General features: G+C 37.2%; 1 protein-coding gene and 1 long non-coding RNA gene across 2 annotated transcripts in view; one reads left to right on the top strand and one right to left on the bottom strand.

Moving 5' to 3' along the window:
• F9 (coagulation factor IX) overlaps nucleotides 1-5,090 on the bottom strand; it is a 32,681-nt gene extending 27,591 nt beyond the window's left edge. The window contains 1 exon segment of the mRNA NM_001109683.1: nucleotides 4,974-5,090. Within this exon segment, the coding sequence (NP_001103153.1) occupies nucleotides 4,974-5,061 (88 nt within the window). The 5' untranslated portion in view covers nucleotides 5,062-5,090.
• LOC144338840 (uncharacterized) overlaps nucleotides 1-22,443 on the top strand; it is an 86,758-nt gene that overhangs the window by 19,821 nt on the left and 44,494 nt on the right. The gene's annotated exons all lie outside the window — the stretch shown is intronic.

Raw genomic sequence — 22,443 nt, 5'->3', positions numbered from 1 at the left:
CATTGTTAAGGAATGCATGGCTGTATACACACACACGTGTTTGTGTGTTTTCATGTATATACATATATGTGTGTGTATGTATAAGATTAATAACAGGGACTCAAGAAGTTGCTGGAGTTGTTCCTTTCTTCAAGGGTCTAGCAATATATCTGATACCATCTCAAGAGGACCAAGGGCTTATAAGATGAACTTTCTGGGGTATTTGGGACTACTTCCTGATTAACTCCAAAAAGGAAGATAAAGGAAAGTAAAAAGGAAAGGAAAGCAACGGAGATGAACTAAACTTTCTTCCCTTATTTTCATTGCAGCTGTTCACTTTATGGAGTATTCTAGTCCCTTGACATCCCTGCTTTTCCCTGCCCTTCAGGTTCCTTTTGGGCTCACTTTTTGTCTTTGAATTTAGCCTAGACTTTTTCTCTTCAACATTTTTTTTTTTTTTTTTTTTTTTTTTTGAGACAGAGTCTTGCTCTGTCGCCCAGGCTGGAGTGCAGCGGTGCGATCTCAGCTCACTGCAACCTCCATCTCCCAGGTTCAAGCTATTCTCCTGCCTCAGCCTCCTGAGTAGCTGGGATTACAGGTGCCCGCCACCATGCCCAGCTAATTTTTGTATTTTCAGTAGAGACAGGGTTTCACCATTTCACTATGTTGGCCAGGCTGGTGTCAAACTCCTGACCTCAAGTGATCTGCCCGCCTGGGCCTCTCAAAGTGCTGGGATTACAGGTGTGAGCCACCATGCCAGGCCTCTCTTCACCTCTTCATTTGCCAAATTTCTCAGTTTCCTTCACTTCTTTGCAATGCTGTGCCTATCCTGCAATCCTAGTCCCTAAATCTGAGCAGCCATCTGCCTTCATCCTTCTCTTCCCAGACAGCCAAGGACTATAAAGGAAAAAATCACCGAACTGCAGATGGATGCCACCACATATTGATGCCTCACAGCCTCCACCCACCTCTCTGCTCAGCAACTCATTTATTTGGCCCTGGACACTCCTAAATAGCATCCGTACCTGCATCCATTTACAGTCGTTCCTCAGTATCCATGGAAAATTGGTGGCAAGACCCCCTGCAAATATCAAGATCTGTGGGTGCTCACATCTCTGATATAAAAATGGCTTACTATTTGCATATAATCTAAACACATCCTCCTTTATACTTTAAATCATCTCTAGGTTTCTCGTAATAGCTAATACAATGTAAATGCTATGTAAATAGTTGTTATGCTGTATTGTTTAGGGAATAATGAAAGATAAAAAAGTCTGTACACATTCGGTAGGGATGCAGCCATCCATTTTTTTCTTGAATATTTTTGATCTGCAGTTAGTTGAATCTGTGGCTATGGAACTCACAGGGAGAACTGACTGTACAGTGAGGTTGAGTGAAAAAACAGACTTTAGAATCAGATCAGACAGAAATAGGTTTGAATCAAGTATCTGCCTCCTCTAGACCTGTGACCTTGGACAAGTCACATAAGCTCTGAACCGTAACTTTGTCAAATGTAAAATAGGTTTAACAGTAGTATAATAAGAATATCTACCTCACAGGTGTTGACAGGATCAGTGAGACAATATGCTGGTTATCTCTTTTTCTCCCTACTCCTTTCATGTTGGCCCTACTTTCTTCCATTTTAAATTTCTTCATTCTCTTTAGCTCTTTAATAACTTTTGTGTAGCTCTTTTCCTTCCTTAATCACATTTATATAATGAAATGACTATTGTCACGATCCAAAATGACCTAAAGAATAATTTTGAGTTTATGTATTTACTGGCTGCTCTAAATATTTTCTAATTGTTGATCTCTCCCTTTTTAGGAAACTCTTTTTATAATAATCACTCTATTCCGGTTCCCCTCTTGGCTGTAACTCCTGTTATCCATCCAGCACTTGAATTGATTAACTCCTGTTCCTCTCCATGGCCCTGAGAAGTCCAAGGTTCTCCCAGGCTCCAGCCTCAGCTTTTTCCTTTTTCACTTTATACATACTTGCCAGCGCTGGGACAAGAGTGAACTAAACAAGGCACGTAGGGCACAATATTTAAGAGGTCCTCATTTCTCGGGGTGTACAAGTATATTTATGCCCTATAGGCCTTGCTTACCACACCCTAGTCCGGCCCTGACCCTGTTAACAAAATTTACTGAGCATACAACCACTACTGCCAGGCACTGTACTAGGCATCACAGTATCCATGCTCACTCTCTAGATGCCCACACACGTGGCTGTAACTACTGTTTACAGAACACTGAGTTCCAAATACTCATCTATAGTCAGATATGTCTCCTGAATTTCAGATTATCTTCCTAACTCCCTAACCGATTATCATAATGTAGCCAGTAATAGCTGATGTATATGTAATGCTTCTGCTGTGTTGGACTCTGTGCTCAGTAACTTTGCATCCATTATCTCACTTCATCCTCACAAAAGTCCCACGAGATAGGCACTATCATCTTATTTTTATAAATGAAGAAAACTGAGATTCATAGAGGCTAAGGGCTTTGCCCAAGGTAACATACTAAAACATCAGACCTAAAATCCTAAAACATCAGGATTCAGACTCTGGCAGTCAGACTAACGAGCCAGTTCTCCTAGACATTATGCTGTGGCCCATAATCACATCAAACACAAAATGCCCAAGGCTCTAGCCACTTCTCCTCCTATACCCAGATAGGTTAAGTCATACCACTTCTACTTCCTTCATATCATTTGAACTCGCCCCTTTTTTTGTACAGGTACTGTTCAGGTTCCAGCCTTTGTGTCTCCCGTAGATAATTGCAATAGTCTCAAGACTGCTCTCTCCTAGTCTGGGTATGGCCTCCCTCCCCAGCTATCATTTCATTAGAGTGTTGCCAGACTGGGCATCCTAAATCAGCCATCAGTCGTACTCCTTATGTTTATACTTTGGTACCTCCATATTGCATTTTATTGCCCAGTCTCCTTAGGTTAACGCCTTCATTATCTGATGACCAGCTCTGCCTAGTTTACCTGCCTCACTTGTCATACTCCATATGGAACCATACAAAACTCCTGAAATACCTCACGTTCTTGCAAATCTGAGTCTTTGCACATGAGTGATCCTCTTTGCATAAAATGCCCTTATGTCAGACATTTAAAGAGAGAGGACACCTCATCTTTTTAGACCCAGATGAAAATACTTTCTCTCTATCAAGTGTGTCCCCATTTAATATGTTCTTTTCTCTATGATCCCTTGTAACTGGTGCACATTTTATCACATTATATGGAAACTTCTCACCTGGCCTCATGGTGCTTTAGATCAAAGAGAGAGTCTTGTTTGTCCCCATACCCCTAATACCCTGACACAGTACCTGGCACTGTAGTTGTAACTCAGTAATGTCTGAATGAATGAAGGACATCTTTGATGCATACACTTTACAAAACTAAACCGGTTTTGCAGAACTGTTTTAATTTCAAAATTCCAAACTGTTGCAATAATACCTAAAGGCAGCAGCCATGAAAATGCAACATCTCAGCAAATCACTCACAGAAACTCCTTTTAGAAGCCAATGAGAGTTTTAATAGCAGAAGAGAGTGCTGCATTAATACTGTCCATCCTTAGAAAAATTCCCCTGGCCCCCTCCTCAAGGGCTTATTATCTCTGGCTACAATGGCTGCAGAATCACATTGCCTTTCTCCTTAGTATTGTCTGGGGATCATATATTTAACTTCCCTTCAGGTTTATCTCTAGTCATTATTTCCCTTGCTCCAAAAGCCTGGTTCACCTTTATTCTTATCTGTCCTTTCCCCAGCATCTGAAGTCTTCAAGGAGGCAGAAACCCTCTACCTTGATCATCTCACCACTTCTACAGAAGAAAGGGTTTGGATCCTTTGTCCTCCCAGATGTCACACTAATGAGATATGTCTAATGACCTTGCTTTATGTCCTGCTTTGTGAGTTTTCCAACAAATTTTCTTTATCCCTTGACTTTACTCACGTTGCTAGTTTAACCTCTGTATTTTTTTTAATCATTATTTCAGCATTTCAGTCTGATTTCACAGCTGACATCATGTCTGGAGTGGGAACCACAGGGCCAGTCAGCTTTCTGGGGGTGCTTAGGGTTGGCACCCCTGATCTTGGTACTGTCAGCTACTAGATTTGATTCTAGAAGGTTGACAAGTAAGTGTGATAAATGCTTCCTGTGAGAACATGCTGTTTGTCCAAATGGGATAATTTCTTCCCCATATGCCTTCCTCTGGGGAATATATAAAGTCACTGTAGTTGTGAAAAAACAAAGTGATATATGTTGCATTAGCTAACTTCCTACTCTTCATGTCAATTCTTAGACTTGCTTTTCTCCCCTAGGGAACTCAACTGAGTATTGTGTTTCCCCAAATATCAACTCCAAGATGTTTTACATAGAGACAAAATGATTTTTTCCTAATCCACGAAAAGTTTTGGTGATAACTAACAGCTTGCTAATGAAAGGTTAATCTTTATGTTTTAACTAAAACTTTAAATTGAAGATATATATTTTATAAAATTAGAGACATACCTCATTACATACTTCTAAAACCTTGAAATGTCATGTATCTTAAAATCAGACTTTTTGTGTAAATAAGACCATTGTGCTTTCATTTCCTATTTTGATTTCAAAGTGGTAAGCCCAAACAAAAAATAATGTGGTTAATTTTTTCACTGTATTCTGCTATTTCTTTGTTTTCCCACTTTTGATTTTTTAAACCAAGGAGATGAATGTTTTCTAACAGGAATTACATGACCAAATCATAAACTGAACAGCGTTTGTTAAACATAAATGCATCATAAGCATTGTTGATCTGTTTAGTTTTAAAAATGAAGAAGAAAACCTAGCTAACAAAGAACCAGTACTTACCAACCTGCATGCTGGCTGCTAGACTCTTCAATATTGCTGTCAAATCATGTAATCAAACTTTAGTGAAGAAGACAGCATCAGATATTTCTATATCTAAAAGGCAAGCATACTCAATGTATTTTAAAAAAGGAAACAAACCTGTACATTCAGCACTGAGTAGATATCCTAAAAGGCAGATGGTGATGAGGCCTGGTGATTCTGCCATGATCATGTTCACACGCTGCATAACCTTTGCTAGCTGATTGTGCAAGTGGTAAGGTCGATTAGTTGTACCAAAGTACAAGCTGAGCTGTATTTACTTCTGGGAAATAATGTCCATCTCCCTCAATGGGTCTTTGGACTATTTCCAATGGCCTCTTGGGACAAGTGAAGAGAATGGGCAGTGGTCATTATTAAATTTCACCTCTGACTTTGTGGGCTTCTGCCACTGTGGCTGATTTGAGGCTGAAACAGGAAGTGATACATCTTCAGAATGAAGATAGGCATAGTGGCTACTTTTACTGGGGCAGCACAATTCATCACTGGGACACGTCTTATCTTTGTAAGAGATCACTGATGTTTGCCAGAATGGCTGTACCACTTTACATTTCCATCAGCAACGTATGAGTGGTCCAGTTAGTTTATTTGATTTTTTTTTTTTTTTTTTTTTTTTTTACTGTCAGATTCTTAAGGTTGTTTATATATTCTAGATATGAGTCCTTTCATAGATATGTGGATTACATATATTGTCTCCAGCCTGTAGCTTGTCTTTTGTTCCCTTAATTAGGTCTTTCACAGAGCAGAATTTTTTAGTTTTGATGTAGTTCAGTTTATTTATTTTTTTATTTTATGGATCACTTTTAGAACTCTTCCACTAACACTAGATCCTGATGATTTTTTTTCTAAATGTTTTACAGTTTGAAGTTTTAGATTTATGCCCATGCTCCATTTTGAGTTAATATTTGTGTAAAGTATGACATTTAGGTCCACCTTCATTTATTTTTTTTTTCCATAGAGATGTCCAATTTACCTAGCACAATTTGTTAAAACAAAAAGCGAAAAAACCACCCCATCCTTCCTTGATTGAATGGCTTGCGAAATTTTTTCATAAGTCAGTTAACCATATTGTTTTGGGTCTACTTCCAGTTTCTCTAGCTATTCTTTGTGCCATTGATGTAGTTATCCCTCTGCCAATACCACACTGTCATAATTATTCTAGCTATATAGTAAGACTTTATAATAGGTAGAGTGATTCCTCCAACTTTATTCTTCTTTTGGTAAGATGTTTTTAACTGTTCTAAGGGCTTGTATAAATTTTAGAATGATCTTATATGTATCTAAAGAGATACTTACTGGGATTTTTATAGGAATTATGTAAAACCTGTCTGTCAATTTGGGAAAATCGATACCTTCAATGTGTTGAGTTTTTCAATCCAGGAACATAACACATGTGTCTCTTCACTTATTTTGGTCTTTTATTTCTTTCATCAGCTTTTTGTAATTTTTAACATATATATCCTATACATGTTTTAGTAAGTGTATACGTAAGGATTTAATTTTCTCTGGAGTAATTATGAATGCTATTGTGTTTCATTTTAAGACTTTATTTTTTTTTTAGAGCAGTTTTAGATTCACAGCAAAATTGAGTGGAAGGTACAGAGATCTCCCATATACCCTCTCCCCACACATGCACAACCTCCTTCATTATCAACATGCCTAGCCAGAGTGGTCCATTTATCACAATTGATGAATCTTCATTGACACATCATAATCACTCAAAGTCAGTTGTTTACTTTAGGTTTCATTCTTGGTGTTGTCCATGCTAAAGGTTTGGACAGATGTATAATGACATATATCCATCATCATAGTATTATACAGAGTAGTTTCACTGCCCTAAAAATCCTCTGTGCTCTACCTTATCTCCCCACAACCCCGGAAATCACTTATCATTTTTACTGTCTCCATAGCTTTGACTCCTTCAGAAAGTCATGTACAGTTTGATGAAGATACATTCGGAGCAATGTGTTATTAGGCAATTTCATCACTGTGCGAACATCACAGAGTGTACTTACACAAACCTAGATGACATAGCCTACTACACAACTAAGCTATATGATAGCCTATTGCTTTTAGGCTACAAACCTGTACAGCGTATTACCATACTGAATACTGTAGGCAATTATAATATGATGGTATCTGTGTACATAAACAGAAAAAGTACAGTAGAAAGAAAAGAAAAAATAGTACACCTGTATAGGGGACTTACTAAGAATGGAGCTTGCAGGACTGGAAGTTGCTCTGGGTGAGTCAGTGAGTGAGTGGTGAGTGAATGTGAGGGCCTAGGGCATTACTATACACTACTGTAGATTTTTATAAACACTGTCCTCTTAAGCTACACACCAAATTTCTAAAAAAATGTTTAACCTGGCCAGGTGTGGTAGCTCATGCCTGTAATCCCAGCATTTTGGGAGGCCAAGAAATGGGTGGATCACTTGAGGTCAGGAGTTTGAGAGCAGTCTGGCCAAGGTGGTGAAACCCCCTCTCTACTAAAAATACAAAAATTAGCCAGGCATGGTGGCACACACCTGTAGTCCCAGCTATTCGGGAGGCTGAGGTGGGAGAGTTGCTTAAACCCGGGAGGCGGAGGTTGCAGCAAGCCGAGATCACACCATTGCACTCCAGCCTGGGCAACAGAGCGAGACTCCATCTCAAAAAAAAAAAAAAGTTAACCTTAGTTTACAGTAATGTGTTTATTTTATAAACTTTTTAGTTTTTAAACCTTTTTGACCCTTTCATAATAATACTTAAAGCATAAACACATGGTACAGCTGAACAAAAATATTTTCTTTCTTTATATCGTTATAAGCTTTTTCTATTTTTATTAACTTTAAAACTTTTTTTAAAAAACTAAGACACAAGAAAACATATTGGCTTAGGCCTCCACAGGGTCACGATCATTAATATCACTGCCTTCTACCTCCACACTTGGATGGTCTTCAGGAGCAATAACATACATGAAGCTGTCATTTCCTCTGATACCAATTCCTTCTTCTGGAATACCTCTTGAAGGACCTGCCTGAGGCTATTTTACAATTAACTTTGTTTATAAGTAGAAGAAGTATACTATAAAATAACAATAAAATATAGTATATTAAATACACAAATCAGTAACATAGTTTTTAGTTATCAAGTATTATGTAGCGTACATAACTGGGCTATATTTTTATACAACTGATAGTGCGGTACGTTTCTTTACACCAGCATCACTACAAACACCTGAGTGATGTATTGTGCTACAATGTTACAACAGCTATGATGTTACTATGCAATAGGAATTTTTCAGCTCCATCATAATCTTACGGGACCACTGTCATATACGCATTCTGTCATTGGCCAAGATGTTATGTGGTACATGACTGTAGTTGAAATCACATACTATGTAGCCTTTCCAGATTTCCAGATTGGCTTCTTTCACTTAGTAATACGCTTTTAAATTTTACTCATGTCTTTTCATGGTTTGATAGCTCATTTCTTTTTTAGCCCTGAATAATATTCTATTGCCTGAATGTACCACAGTTTATTCACCTATTGAAGGACATCTTGGTGGTTTCCAAGTTTTAGCAATTATAAGTAAAGTTTTTATAAATGTCTGTGTGCATGTTTTTGTGTGGATGTATGTTTTCAACTCCTTTGAGTGAATAGCGTGGAGTGAGATTGATGGATTATATGTTAAAAGTATGTTTAGTTTTGTGAGAAACTGCCCAACTGTCTTCTAAAGTGGCTGTTCCACTCTGCATTCTCACCAATAAGTGAATAAAAGCTCCTGTTGCTCCACATCCTCATTAGCATTGTATTGTCAGGGTCCTGGATTTTGGTCATTCTAATAGATATATAATGGTATCTCATTGTCGTTTCAATTTGCAATTCCCTGATAACATATGATGTAGAGCAATTTTTCATATACTTCTTTGCCATCTGTGTTTCTTCTTTGGTGAGTTGTCTGTTAAGTTCTTTGGCCCATGTTACATGAAAATAACTCATTATTTTCTTATTGTTAAGAGTTCTTTGTATGTTTTTGATAACATTCCTTAACCAGATATAGCTTGGGGAAATGTTTTCTTCCAGTCTGTGGCTTATATTTTCATTCTTTTGACAGTGTGTATCATAGAGCAAAAAAATTTTAATTTTAATGGACTGTAATGTATCATTTTTTTCTTTCATATATCTTGCCTATGGTGTCATATCTAAAATGTTATAACCAAACACAAGGTCATCTAGATTTTTTTTCTTATGTTATCTTCTAGGAGTTTTCTGGTTTTACACTTTACATTCAGGGCTGTGATCCATTTTGCATTAATTTTTGTGAAGGGTGTAAGGTTTGTGTCTAGATTCGTTTTTTTTTTCATGTCCAGTTCCACACCATTTGGTGAAAATACTATCTTTTGTCAATTTTATTGCCTTTGCTCCTTTGTCAAAGATCAGTTGACTATATTATGAGGGTCTGCTTCTGGGCTCTCTATACTATTCTATTGATCTATTATATTTATATATTCTTTTGCCAATATCATACTGTCTTAATTACTGTAGGTTTATATAAGTCTTGAGGTCTGGTAGTGTCAGTCCTCCAACTTTGTTCTTCTCATTCAATATTGTAATGGCTATTCTGGGTCTTTTGCCTCTTCACATAGACTTTATAATCATTTTGTCAATATCTGATATGGTTTGGGCTCTGTATTCCCACTCAAATCTCATCTTGAATTGTAATCCTCAAGTGTGGAGGGAGGAGGTGATTGGATCATGGGGGTGGTTTCCCCCATGCTGTTTTTGTGATACTGTGCAGTTGAGTTCTCATGAGATTTGATGGTTTTATAAGCATCTGGCATTTCCTCTGCTTGCCCTTCTCTCTCCTGCCACTATGTGAAGAAGGTCCTTCCTTCCCCTTTTCCTACAGCCATGATTATAAGTTTCCTGAGACCTCTATAGCCTGTGAGCCAATTAAACCTTTTTCCTTTATAAATTACCCAGTCTCAGGTATTTTTTTATAGCAGTGTAAGAATGGACTAATACAGTAAATTGGTACCAGAAGTGGGGTACTACTATAGAGATACTTGAAAATGTGAAAGTGACTTTGGAACTTGGTAACAGGCAGAGATTGGAATACTTTGGAGGGCTCAGAAGAAGACAGGAAGATGTGGAAGTGTTTGGAGCTTCCTAGAGACTTGTTGAATGGTTCTGTCCAGAATGCTGATAGTGATGTGGACAATGAAGTCCAAGCTGAGGTGGTCTCAGATGGAGATAAATTTACTGGAAACTAAAGTAAAGATCACTCTTGCTATGCTTTAGCAAAGAGACTGGTGGCATTTTGCCCCTGTCCTGGAGATCTGTGAAACTTTGAAACTGAGAGAGATGATTTAGGGTATCTGGCAGAAGAAATTTCCAAGCAGCAAAGTGTTCAAGAGGTGACAGGGTGTAAATGTTTGGAAAATTTGCAGCATGACCATGTGGTAGAAAAGAAAAACCCATTTTCTGGGGCAAAATTCAAGCCAACTGCAGAAATTTACATAAGTAATGAGGATCTAAATGTTAATCACCAAGACAATGGGAAAATATCTCCAGGGCACATCAGAGATCTCCATAGCAGCCCCTCCCATCACAGGCCTGGAGGCTTAGGAGGAAAAATGGTTTTCTGGGCTGGGCCCAGGACCATGCTACTGCTCTGTGCAGCCTCAGGACTTGACGCCCTGTGTCCCAGCTGTGGATAAAAGGGGCCAATGTACAGCTCAGGCCATTGCTTCAGAGGGTGCAAGTCCCAAGACTTAGCAGCTTCCACATGGGTTGGGCCTGCAGGTATACATAAGTCAAGAATTAAGGTTTGGAAACCTCTGCCTAGATTTCAGAGGATGTATGGAAATGCCTGGATGTCCAGGCAGGAGTTTGCTGCAGGGGTGGAGTCTTCATGGAGAGCCTCTGCTAGGGCAGTGCAGAGGGAAATGTGGGGTTTGAGCCCCCACTCCATAGAGTCCCCACTGGTTCACTGCTTCGTGGAGCTGTGAGAAGAGGGTCACTGTCCTCCAGACCCCAGAATGGTAGATTCACAGGCAGCTTGCACCATGCATCTGGGAAAGCCACAGACACTTAACACCAGCTGTGAAAGCAGCTAGGGTGGGGGACTGTACCCTGCAAAACCACAGGGGTGGAGCTGCCCAAGGCCATGGGTGCCCACCCTTTGCATCAGTGTGCCCTGGATGTGAGACATGGAGTCAAATGAGATTATTTTGGAGCTTTAAGATTTAATGACTGCTTTTCTGGATTTTGGACTTGCATGGGACCTGTAGCCCCTTTGTTTGGACCAATATCTCCCATTTGGAATGGGCACATTTACCCAATGCCTGTACCCCCATTGTATTTTGGAAGGAACTAACTTGCTTTTGATTTTACAGGCTCATAGGCAGAAGGGACTTGTCTCGGATGAGACTTTGGACTTAGACTTTTGAGTTAATGCTGGAATAAGTTAAGACTTAGGGAGACTGTTGGGAAGGCATGATTGGTTTTGAAATGTATAAATGACATTAGATTTGGGAGGGGCCAGGGGTGGAATGATATGGTTTGACCCTGTGTCTCCCCCCAAATCTCATCTCAAATTGTAATCCCCACATGTTGAGGGAAGGACCTGTAATTCCCATGTGTGGAGGGAGGGAGGTGATTGGATCATGAGGGCAGTTTTCCCTGTGCTTTACTCATAATAGTGAGTGAGTTCTCACAAGATCTGGTGGTTTTATAAGTGTCTGGAATTTCCCTTACTTGCCCTTCTGTCTCCTGCCACCATGTGAAGAAGGTCTTGCTTCCCCTTCCACCATGATTTTAAGTTTCCTGAGGCCTTCCCAGCCATCCAGAACTGTCAGTAAATTAAATCTCTTTTCTTTATAAATTACCTGTTCTTAGATATTATTTTATGGCTGTGTGAGAACCAATCAATATCCAAAAAAAAAAAAAAAAGACTTGCTGGGATTTTGATCAGGATTGCATTGAATCTATAAATGACATTGGGAAGAACTGACATTTTTATGATATTGGATCTTCTATCCATTAACATGGAATATTTCTCTAGTTCTACTTTCATTTCTTTCATCAGAGTTTTGGACTTTTTCTCATATAGACCTTGTACATATTTTGTTATATTTATATGCACAAATTTCATTTTTGTGGCTGCTAATGTAAACGTCATTATGTTTTTAATTTCAAATTCCACTTGCTCATTGCTTGTATATAAGAAAATTATTGACTTTTGTATATTAACCTTGTATCCTGCAACCTTATACAATCACTTATTAGTTTCAGGAGTTTTGCTGTTGTCTTTTAAATTTCTGTTTTTGCATATTCATTTTTATGAAATAAGAATGCAACTGATTTTTGCACATTGATTTTGCATCTTCTGACTTTGCAGAACTCATTTAGTAGTTCTAGGAGACTTTTTCATTTTTTTGTAGATTGCTTGGAGTTTTCTACAAATATAATCATGTTATTTGCAAACAGTATAGTTTTATTTCTTTGTTTTCAATTTGTAGGCCTTTATATTTTTTGCTGAGTGCAGTTGCTAGAACTTCCACCATATGTTGAATTACAGTGGTGAGAGAAGCATACTTTCCTTTTTCCTGATCTTAATGGGGGAAGTACTCAGTCTTTCTATAATAAGTATGTTAGCTATAAGCTTTTTGTAGATGTTCTTTATTTAGTTGAGGTAATATCCCTCTTTCTTGACTTGATGACATTTTTAAAAACAATGAATGGGTATTGGATTTTGTCATACTTTTTCTGTGTCAATTGATATGATTATATGACTTTTTTCTTCAGTTTCTTGATAAAATAAATTACATTAAGTATTGAATGTTGACTCACATTGCATACCTGGAAAAAGATTCCATTATATATATATATATATTTTTTTATATATATATATATATGTGTATGTGTGTGTATGTGTGTGTGTGTATGTGTGTGTGTGTGTATATATATGTATATACACACACCATTTATATATGCCATATATACACAATATATATTTTTTATATTTTATTTTATTGTAGTAAGAATATTTAACATGAGATTTACCTTCTTAACAAATGTTTAACTGTACACTACAGTGTTTTTTGCTATAGGTACAAATTGTACAGCAGGTCTCTAGAATATATTCATCTTGCTTAACTGAAACTTTATGCCCATTAACTAGTAACTCTTCATTTCCTTCCCCATGCAGATCCTGGCAATCCCCCATTTCACTCTTTGATTCTATGAAAGTAATTATTATACATACTTCATGTAAGTGGAATCATGCAGTACTTGTCTTTGTTTGACAGACTTATTTCACTTATGACAATGTCCTCAAAGTTCATCTATGTTGTTGCAAATTATAGAATTTCCTTATTTTTTAATTTTAAAGTTTTGTTGGGAACATGGTAGGTGTATATATTTATGGGTTACATGAGATATTTTGATACAGGCGTGCAATGCATACTAATCACATCATGGAAAATGGGGTATACATACCTTCAGGCATTTATCCTTTGTGTTACAAACAATCTGGTTATACCCTTTTAGTTATTTTTAAATGTATTTTTCACATTGTTCACTGTTGGCATACATAAATGCTTCTGAGTTTTGTATGTTGATTTTGTATCCTGCAAATTCACTGCATGTGTTTATCAGTTCTAATAGCTTTTTGGTGGAACCTTTAGGTTTTTTCCAAATATAAGGCACTATTATCTGCACAAAAGGATAATTTGACTTCTTCCTTTGCAATTTGGGTGCCTTTTATTTCGTTCTCTTTTCTATTTGCTCTAGCTATGACTTCCAGTACTATGTTGAATAACAGTGGTGAAAGTGGGCATCCATGCATGTTCCTGATTTTAGAGGAAAGCCTTTCAGTTTTCCGCCATTTATTATGATACTAACTGTGAGTCTGTCCTATATAGCTTTTTATTATGTTTAGGTATGTTCCTTCTAGTTTTTTGAGTTGTTTTTTTAATCATGAAAAATGTTGAATTTTAGAAAATTCTTTTTCAGCATCAATTGAAAAGATCATATGGATTTGTCCTTCATTCTGTAGATATGATGTATCACATTGATGGATTTGCATATGTGGAACCATCCTTCCATCCATGGGATAAATCCCACTTGGTCATGATGAATGATCTTTTTATTCTATTGTTCAATTCCATTTGCTAGTATTTTGCTGAGGATTTTGGCAACAGTATCAATTAGAGATACTGACTTGCAGTTTTCTCTTTTCGATGTGCCTTTGTCTTGTTTGGTATCAGGGTGATATTGGCCTTGTAGAATCAATTTGGAAGTATTGTCTCCTAGTCTATCTTTTTGAATAGTTTGAGTAGAATTTGTATTGGTTCTTCTTTAAATACTTGGTAGAATTCAGCAGTAAAGCCATTGGGTGCTGGGTTTTTCTTTTCTTTTCTGGGAGACTTTTTATTATGACTTTGATCTCATTACTTGTTATTGTTCTGTTCAGGTTTTGGATTTCTTGGTTCAATCTTGGTAGGCTGTATGTGTCTAGGAGTTTATCAATTTCCTCTAGATTTTCCAATTTATTGGCATGTAGTTGCTTATAGTAGCTACTAATGATTCTTTGAATTTCTGCGGTATCACCTGTAATACCTCCTTTTCATCTCTGATTTTATTTATTTGGGTCTTGTCCTTGTTTTCCTTAGTTAGTCTGGTTAAAGATTTGTCAAGTTTGTTTATCTTTTTTTTTTTTTTTTTTTTTTTTGAGATGGAGTCTAGTTGTGTCACCCAGGCTGGAGTGCAGTGGCGCGATCTCGGCTCACTGCAAGCTCCACCTCCCGGGTTCACGCCATTCTCCTGGCTCAGCCTCCCGAGTAGCTGGGACTATAGTCGCCCACCACCGCGCCCGGCTAATTTTTTGTATTTTTAGTAGAGACGGGGTTTCACTGTGATCTCGATCTCCTGACCTTGTGATCCACCCGCCTTGGCCTCCCAAAGTGCTGGGATTACAGGCGTGAGCCACCGCGCCCGGCTTTTTTTTTTTTTTTTTTTTTTAAAAAAAACTTTGGATTTTGTTGATTTTTTTTATTTTTTTAAATTTCAAATTTATTTATATTTGCTCTGATCTTTATTCTTTTCATCTACTAATTTTGGGTTCAGCTTTGCTCTTGCTATTCTAGATGCCTTTTCAATGATGCCTCCTTAGGTTACTTATCTGAAGTTTTTCTTCTTTTTTGATGTAGGCACTTATAGCTATAAATTTCTCTCTTAGCACTGCTTTCCCTGTATCCCACAGATTTTGGTATGTTGCATTTCCATTGTCATTTGTTTCAAGAAACTTCAATTTTTAAATTTCTTCATTGACCCATTGGTCATTCAGGAGCATATTGTTTAATTTCCAAGTATTTGTGTAGTTTCCAAACATCTTCTTGTTGATTTCTAATTTTACTCCATCATGGTCAGAGAAGTTGCTTGGTATTATTTCAATTTTTAAATGTTATAAGACTTTTGTTGTGATCTAACATATAGTCTGTTCTGAGAATAATCCATATACTGAGGAGAAGAATGTGTATTCTGCAGCTGTTGGATGAAATGTTTTATAAATATCTATTAGGTCCATTTGTTCTAAAGTACAGATTAAGTCCAATGTTTCCTTGTTGAGTTTCTCTCTGGGAGGTTAGTTTAATGCTGAAAGTAGGGATTTGAAGTCTACAGCTATTGTTGTATAGAGGCCTATCTCTCTTTTTTAGCTCTAATAATGTTTGCTTAATGCATCTGGGTGCTTTCATGTTGAATGAATTTATGTTTACAATTGTTATATCATCTTGCTCAATTGATCTTTTTATCATTAATGACATTTGTTGTCTCTTCTTACAGTTCATGTCTTGAAACCTATTTTGCCTCATATGAGTATAGCTATTCCTGCTCTTTTCTGGTTTTCTTGGCATGGAATATCTTTTTCCATCCCTTTATTTTCAGTCTATGTGAATCTTTACATACAGATGAAGTATGTTTTCTTGTAAGCAACAGAACATTGGGTCTTGTTTTTTTTAAACTATTAAGCCAGTCTATGTCTTTTGATTGGAGAGTTTAGTACATTTGCCATCAATGTTATTGATAAGTAAGGACTTACTATTGCCATTTTATTATTTGTTTTCTGGTTGTTTTGTGGTTTACTCTTCCTTGTTCCTTCCTTCCTGCCTTCCTTTTAGTAAGGATGATTTTCTCTGGCGATATGATTTAATTTCTTGCTGTTTATTTTTTGTGTATCCCTGGTGGTTTTTGATTTGAAGTTACCCCGAGGCTTGCAAATAGTATCTTATAGCCCATTATTTTAAGCTAATGACAACTTAACACTGATTGTATAAACAAGCAAACATGCAAAAAGAAAACTAATAAAAAACCTCTACACTTTAACTTTATCCCATGCTTTTTAACCTTATGTTGTTTCTCTTTATGTCTTTTTTGTTGTTGTTGTTGTTTTTGAGATGGAGTTTTGCACTGTTGCCCAGGCTAATGTGCAGTGGCACAATGTTGGCACGCCACAACCTCTGCCTCCCAGGTTCAAGCAATTCTCTTGCCTCAGCCTCCATAGTAGCTGGGATTTCAGGCACCCCTGCCACCATGCCCAGCTAATTTTTTGTATTTTTAGTAGAGATAGGGTTTCACTATGTTGTCTGGGCTGGTCTCAAACTCCTGATCTTGTGATCTGCCCACCTCAGCCTCCCAAAGTGCTGGGATTACAGGCATGAGTCACTGTGCCCAGCCCTCTTTATGTCTTATTGTACTGTCTATGTCTTGAAGTGTTTTTGTAATTATTATTTTTGATTGGTTCATCATTTTTTCTTTCTATTTAAAATAAAAATACTTTACACAACATAATTATAGTGTTATAATGTTCTGTGTTTCTCTGTGTGTTTACTATTATCAGTGAGTTTTGTATATTCAGATAAGTTTTTTTGCTCATTGACATCCTTTTCTTTCAGATTGAAGAACTCTTTTTAGCATTTCTTGTAGAACTGGTCTGGTGGTGATGAAATCCATCAGGTTTTGTTTGTTTGGGAAAGTCTTCATTTCTCCTTTAAGCTTGAAGGATGCTTTCAATAGATATACTATTCTAGAATAAAACTTTTCCTTTTGTCAGATGAGTAGGGAAAAGTTTTATTCTAAGAAAAAAAAAAAACTTTTCCTTCAGCCCTTTAAATATGTCATGCCACTCTTCCCTTGCCTGTATGGTTTCCACTGAAAAGTCTTATTGGACCTCCATTGTATGTTATTTGTTTCTTTTCTCTTGCTGCTTTTAGTGTCCTTTCTCTATCCTTGATCTTTGTCAATTGACTATTAAATTCCTTGAGGTAGTCTTTTAGTTAAACCTCCTCATGTTCTGCAACCTTTTTGTATTTGAATGTGGAATTTGATTTCTCTTGGTTTTGGAAGTTCTCTGTTATTACCCCTTTGGATAAACTTTCTACTCTTACCTCTTTCTCTACCTCCTCTTTAAGGTCAGTAACTCTTAGATTTACCTTTTTTAGCCTATTTTATAGATCTTGTAGGCATACTTCATTGTTTTTATTCTTTTTTTTTTGCCCCCTCTGACTGTGTATTTCAAATAGCCTGTCTTCAAGTTCGCTAATTCTTTCTTCTGCTTGATCAATTCTGCTATTAAGAGACTCTGATGAATTCTTCAGCATGTTAATTGCATTTTTAAACCCTGGAATTTGTTTGATTCTTTTAAATTATTTTAATCTTTGTTAAATTTATCTAATAGAATTCTGAAACCCTTCTCTGTGCTATCTTGAATTTCTTCAACACAGCCATTTTAAATTCTCTGTTTGAAAGGTCACATATCTCTGTTTCTCCAGGATTGGTCCCTGGTGCCTATTTTTAAATTTTTTTATTATACTTTAAGTTCTAGGGTACATGTGCACAACTTGCAGGTTTGTTACATGTACCATGTTGGTTTGGTGCACCCATCAACTCGTCATTTACCTTAGGTATTTCTCCTAATGCTATCCCTCCCCCAGACCCCCACCCTCCAACAGGCCCTAGTGTGTGATGTTCCCCTCCCTGTGTCCATATGTTCTCATTGTTCAGCTCCCACTTATGAGTGAGAACATGCAGTGTTTGGTTTTCAGTCCTTGTGATATTTTGCTGAGAATGATGGTTTCCAGCTTCATCCATGTCCCTGCAAAGGACATGAACTCATCCTTTTTTTGTGGCTGCATAGCATTCCATAGTGTTATATGTGCCACATTTTCTTTATCCAGTCTATTATTGATGGACATTTGGGTTGGTTCCAAGTCTTTGCTGTTGTGAATAGTGCTGCAATAAACATACATGTGCATGTGTCTTTATAGTGGAATGATTTATAATCCTTTGGGTATATACCCAGTAAAGGGATGGCTGGGTCAAATGGTATTTCTAGTTCCAGATACCATCTATATCAAATGGTATTTCTAGATCTAGACAGTGCCACATTGTCTTTCACAATGCTTGAACTAATTTACACTTCCACCAACAGTGTAAAAACATTCCTATTTCTCCACATCTTCTCCAGCATCTGCTGTTTCCTGACTTTTTAATGATTGCCATTCTAACTGGTGTGAGATGGTATCTGATTGTGGTTTTGATTTGCATTTCTCTGATGACCAGTGATGATGAGCATTTTTTTCATATGTCTGTTGGCTGCATAAATGTCTTCTTTTGAGAAGTGTCTGTTCATATCCTTTGCCCTCTTTTTGATGGGGTTGTTTTTTCTTGTAAATTTGTTTAAATTCTTTGTAGATTCTGGATATTAGCCCTTTGTCAGGTGGAGAGATTGCAAAAATTTTCTCCCATTCTGTAGGTTGCCTGTTCACTCTGATGATAGTTTCTTTTGCTTTGCAGAAGTTCTTTAGCTTAATTAGATCACGTTTGTCTATTTTAACTTTTGTTGCCATTGCTTTTGGTGTTTTAGACATGAAGTCCTTGCCCATGCCTGTCCTGAATGGTATTGCCTAGGTTTTCTTCTAGGGTTTTTGTGGTTTTAGGTCTAACATTTAAGTCTTTAATCCATCTTGAGTTAATTTTTTTGTAAGGTGAAAGGAAGGGGGTTCAGTTTCAGCTTTCTACACATGGCTAGCCAGTTTTCCCAGCACCATTTATTAAATAGGGAATCCTTTCCCCATTGCTTGTTTTTGTCAGGTTTGTCAAAGATCAGATGGATGTAGATATGTGGTGTTATTTCTGAGTCCTCTGTTCTGTTCCATTGGTCTATATCTCTGTTTTGGTACCAGTAGCATGCTGTTTTGGTTACTGTAGCCTTTTAGTATAGCTTGAAGTCAGGTAGCATGATGCCTCCAGCGTTGTTCTTTTTGCTTAGGATTGTCTTGGCTATGCGGGCTCTTTTTTGGTTCCATATGAAATTAAAAGTATTTTTTTTTTCCAATTATGTGAGCAAAGTCATTGGTAGTTTGATGGGGATGGCATTGAATCTATAAATTACCTTGGGCAATATGGCCATTTTCATGATATTGATTCTTCCTATCCATGAGCATGGAATGTTTTTCCATTTGTTTGTGTCCTCTCTTATTTTCTTGAGCAGTGGTTTGTAATTCTCCTTGAAGAGGTCCTTCACATCCCTTGTAACTTTTATTCCTAGGTATTTTATTCTCTTTGTAGCAATTGTCAATGGGAGTTCATTGATGATTTGGCTGTTTGTCTGTTCTTGGTGTATAGGAATGCTTGTGACTTTTGCACATTGATTTTGTATCCTGAGACTTTGCTGAAGTTGCTTATCAGCTTAAGGAGATGTTGGGCTGAGATGGTGGTGTTTTCTAAATATACACTCATGTCATCTGCAAACAGAGATAATTTGACTTCCTTTTTTTCTAATTTAATACTCTTTATTTCTTTCTCTTGCCTGATTGCCCTGGCTAGAACTTCCAATGCTATGTTGAATACGAGTTGTGAGAGAGGACATCCTTGTCTTGTGCTGGTTTTCAAAGGGAATGCTTCCAGTTTTTGCTCATTCGGTATGATATTGGCTATGAGTTTGTCATAAGTAGCTCCTATTATTTTGAGATATGTTCCATCAATACCTAGTTTATTGAGAGTTTTTAGCATAAAAGACTGTTGAATTTTGTTGAAGGTCTTTTCTGCATCTGTTGAGATAATCATGTGGTTTTTTCGTTGATTCTGTTTATGTGATGGATTACATTTATTGATTTGCGTATGTTGAACGAGCCTCTCATCCCAGGGATGAAGTCGACTTGATTGTGGTGGTAAGCTTTTTGATGTACTGCTGGATTCAGTTTGCCAATATTTTGTTGAGAATTTTTGCATTGATGTTCATCAGGGATATTGGTCTAAAATTCTCTTTTCTTGTTGTGTCTCTGCCAGGCTTTGGTATTAGGATGATGCTGGCCTCATAAAATGAGTTAGGGAGGATTCCCTCTTTTTCTATTCATTGCAATAGTTTCAGAAGGAATGGTACCAGCTCCTCTTTGTATCTCTGGTAGAAACCGGCTGTGAATTGGTTTGGTCCTGGACTTTTTTGGTTGGTAGGCTATTAATTATTGCCTCAATTTCAGAGCCTGTTATTGTCTATTCAGAGATTCAACTTGCTGGTTTAGTCTTTGGAGGGTGTATGTGTCCAGGAATTTATTCATTTCTTCTAGATTTTCTGTTTTATTTGTGTAGAGGTATTTATAGAATTTTCTGATGGTAGTTTGTATTTCTGTGGGATTGGTGGTGATATCCTGTTTACCATTTTTTATTGTGTCTATTTGATTGTTCTCTCTTTTCTTCTTTATTAGTCTTGCCAGCGGCCTATTTTGTTGATCTTTCAAAAAACCAGCTCCTGGATTCATTGATGTTTTGAAGGGTTTTTTTGTGTCTCTATCTCCTTCAGTTCTGATCTGATCTTAGTCATTTCTTTTCTTTTGCTTGCTTTTGAATTTGTTTGCTCTTCCTTCTCTAATCCTTTTAATTGTGATATTAGGGTGTCGGTTTTAGATCTTTCCTGCTCTCTCTTGAGGGCATTTAGTGCTATAGATTTCCCTCTATACACTGCTTTAAATGTGTCCCAGAGATTCTGGTACGTTGTGTCTTTGTTCTCATTGGTTTCAAAGAACATCTTTATTTCTGCCTTCATTTCATTATTTACTCAGTAGTCATTCAGGAGCAGTTTGTTCAGTTTCCATGTAGTTGTGCAGTTTTGAGTGAGTTTCTTAATTCTGAGTTCTAATTTGTTTGCACTGTGGTCTGAGAGACAGTTTGTTGTGATTTCTGTTATTTTACGTTTGCTGAGGAGTGTTTTACTTTCAATTATGTGGTTAATTTTAGAATAAGTGCGATGTGGTGCTGAGAAGAATGTATACTCTGTTGATTTGGGGGTGGAGAGTTCTGTAGATGTCCATTAGGTCTGCTTGGTCCAAAGCTGAGTTCAAGTCCTGGATATCCTTGTTAATTTTCTGTCTTATTAGTCTGTCTAATATTGACAGTGGGGTGTTAGTCTCCCATTATTATTGTATGGTAGTGTAAGTCTCTTTGTAGGTCTCTAAGAACTTGCTTTATGAATCTGGGTGCTCCTGTATTGGTGCATATATATTTAGGATAGTTAGCTCTTCTTGTTGAATTGATCCCTTTACCATTATGTAATGGTCTTCTTTGTCTCTTTTGATCTTTGTTGGTTTAAAGTCTGTTTTATCAGAGAAAAGGATTGCAACCCCTGCTTTTTTTTTTTTTTTTCCATTTGCTTGGTAGATCTTCCTCCATCCCTTTATTTTGAGCTGATGAGCATCTTTGCACATGAGATGGTCCTCCTGAATATAGCACACCAATGGGTCTTGACTCTTTATCCAATTTGCCAGTATGTATCTTTTAATTGGGGAATTTAGCCCATTTACGTTTAAGGTTAATACTGTTATGTGTGAATTTAATCCTCTCATTATGATGGTAGCTGTTTATTTTACCTGTTAATTGATGCAGTTTCTTCATAACATCGATGGTCTTTACAATTTCTCGTGTCTTTGCAGTGGGTGGTACCAGTTATCCATTTCAATGTTTAGTGCTTCCTTTAGGAGCTCTTGTAAGGCAGGCCTGGTGGTGGCAAAATTTCTCGGCATTTTCTTGTCTATAAAGGATTTTATTTCTTCTTCATTTATGAAGCTTAGTTTGGCTGCATATGAAATTCTGGGTTGAAAATTCTTTTCTTTAAGAATGTTGAATATTATCCCCCACATTTTCTGGTTTGTAGGGTTTCTGCTGAGAGATCCACTGTCAGTATGATGGGCTTCCCTTTGTGGGTAACCTGTCCTTTCTCTCTGGTTGCTCTTTACATTTTATCCTTCGTTTCAACCTTGGCGAATCTGACAATTATGTGTCTTGGGGTTGCTCTTCTCGAGGAGTATCTTTGTGATGTTCTCTGTATTTCCTGTATTTGGATGTTGGCCTGCCTTGCTAGATTGGGGAAGTTCTCCTGGATAATATCCTGCAGAGTGTTTTCCAAGTTGGTTCCATTCTCCCAGTCACTTTCAGGTACACCAGTCAAATGTAGATTTGGTCGTTTCACATAGTCCCAGATTTCTTGGAGGCTTTGTTCATTTCTTTTCACTCTTTTTTTCTCTAATCTTGT

The sequence above is a fragment of the Macaca mulatta genome, chromosome X (assembly GCF_049350105.2).
Source record: "Macaca mulatta isolate MMU2019108-1 chromosome X, T2T-MMU8v2.0, whole genome shotgun sequence".
In the NCBI taxonomy this organism is placed as follows: Eukaryota; Metazoa; Chordata; class Mammalia; order Primates; family Cercopithecidae; genus Macaca; species Macaca mulatta.
The sequence above is the reverse complement of the archived record's forward strand: the minus strand, read 5'-3'. Positions and strand labels throughout refer to the sequence as shown.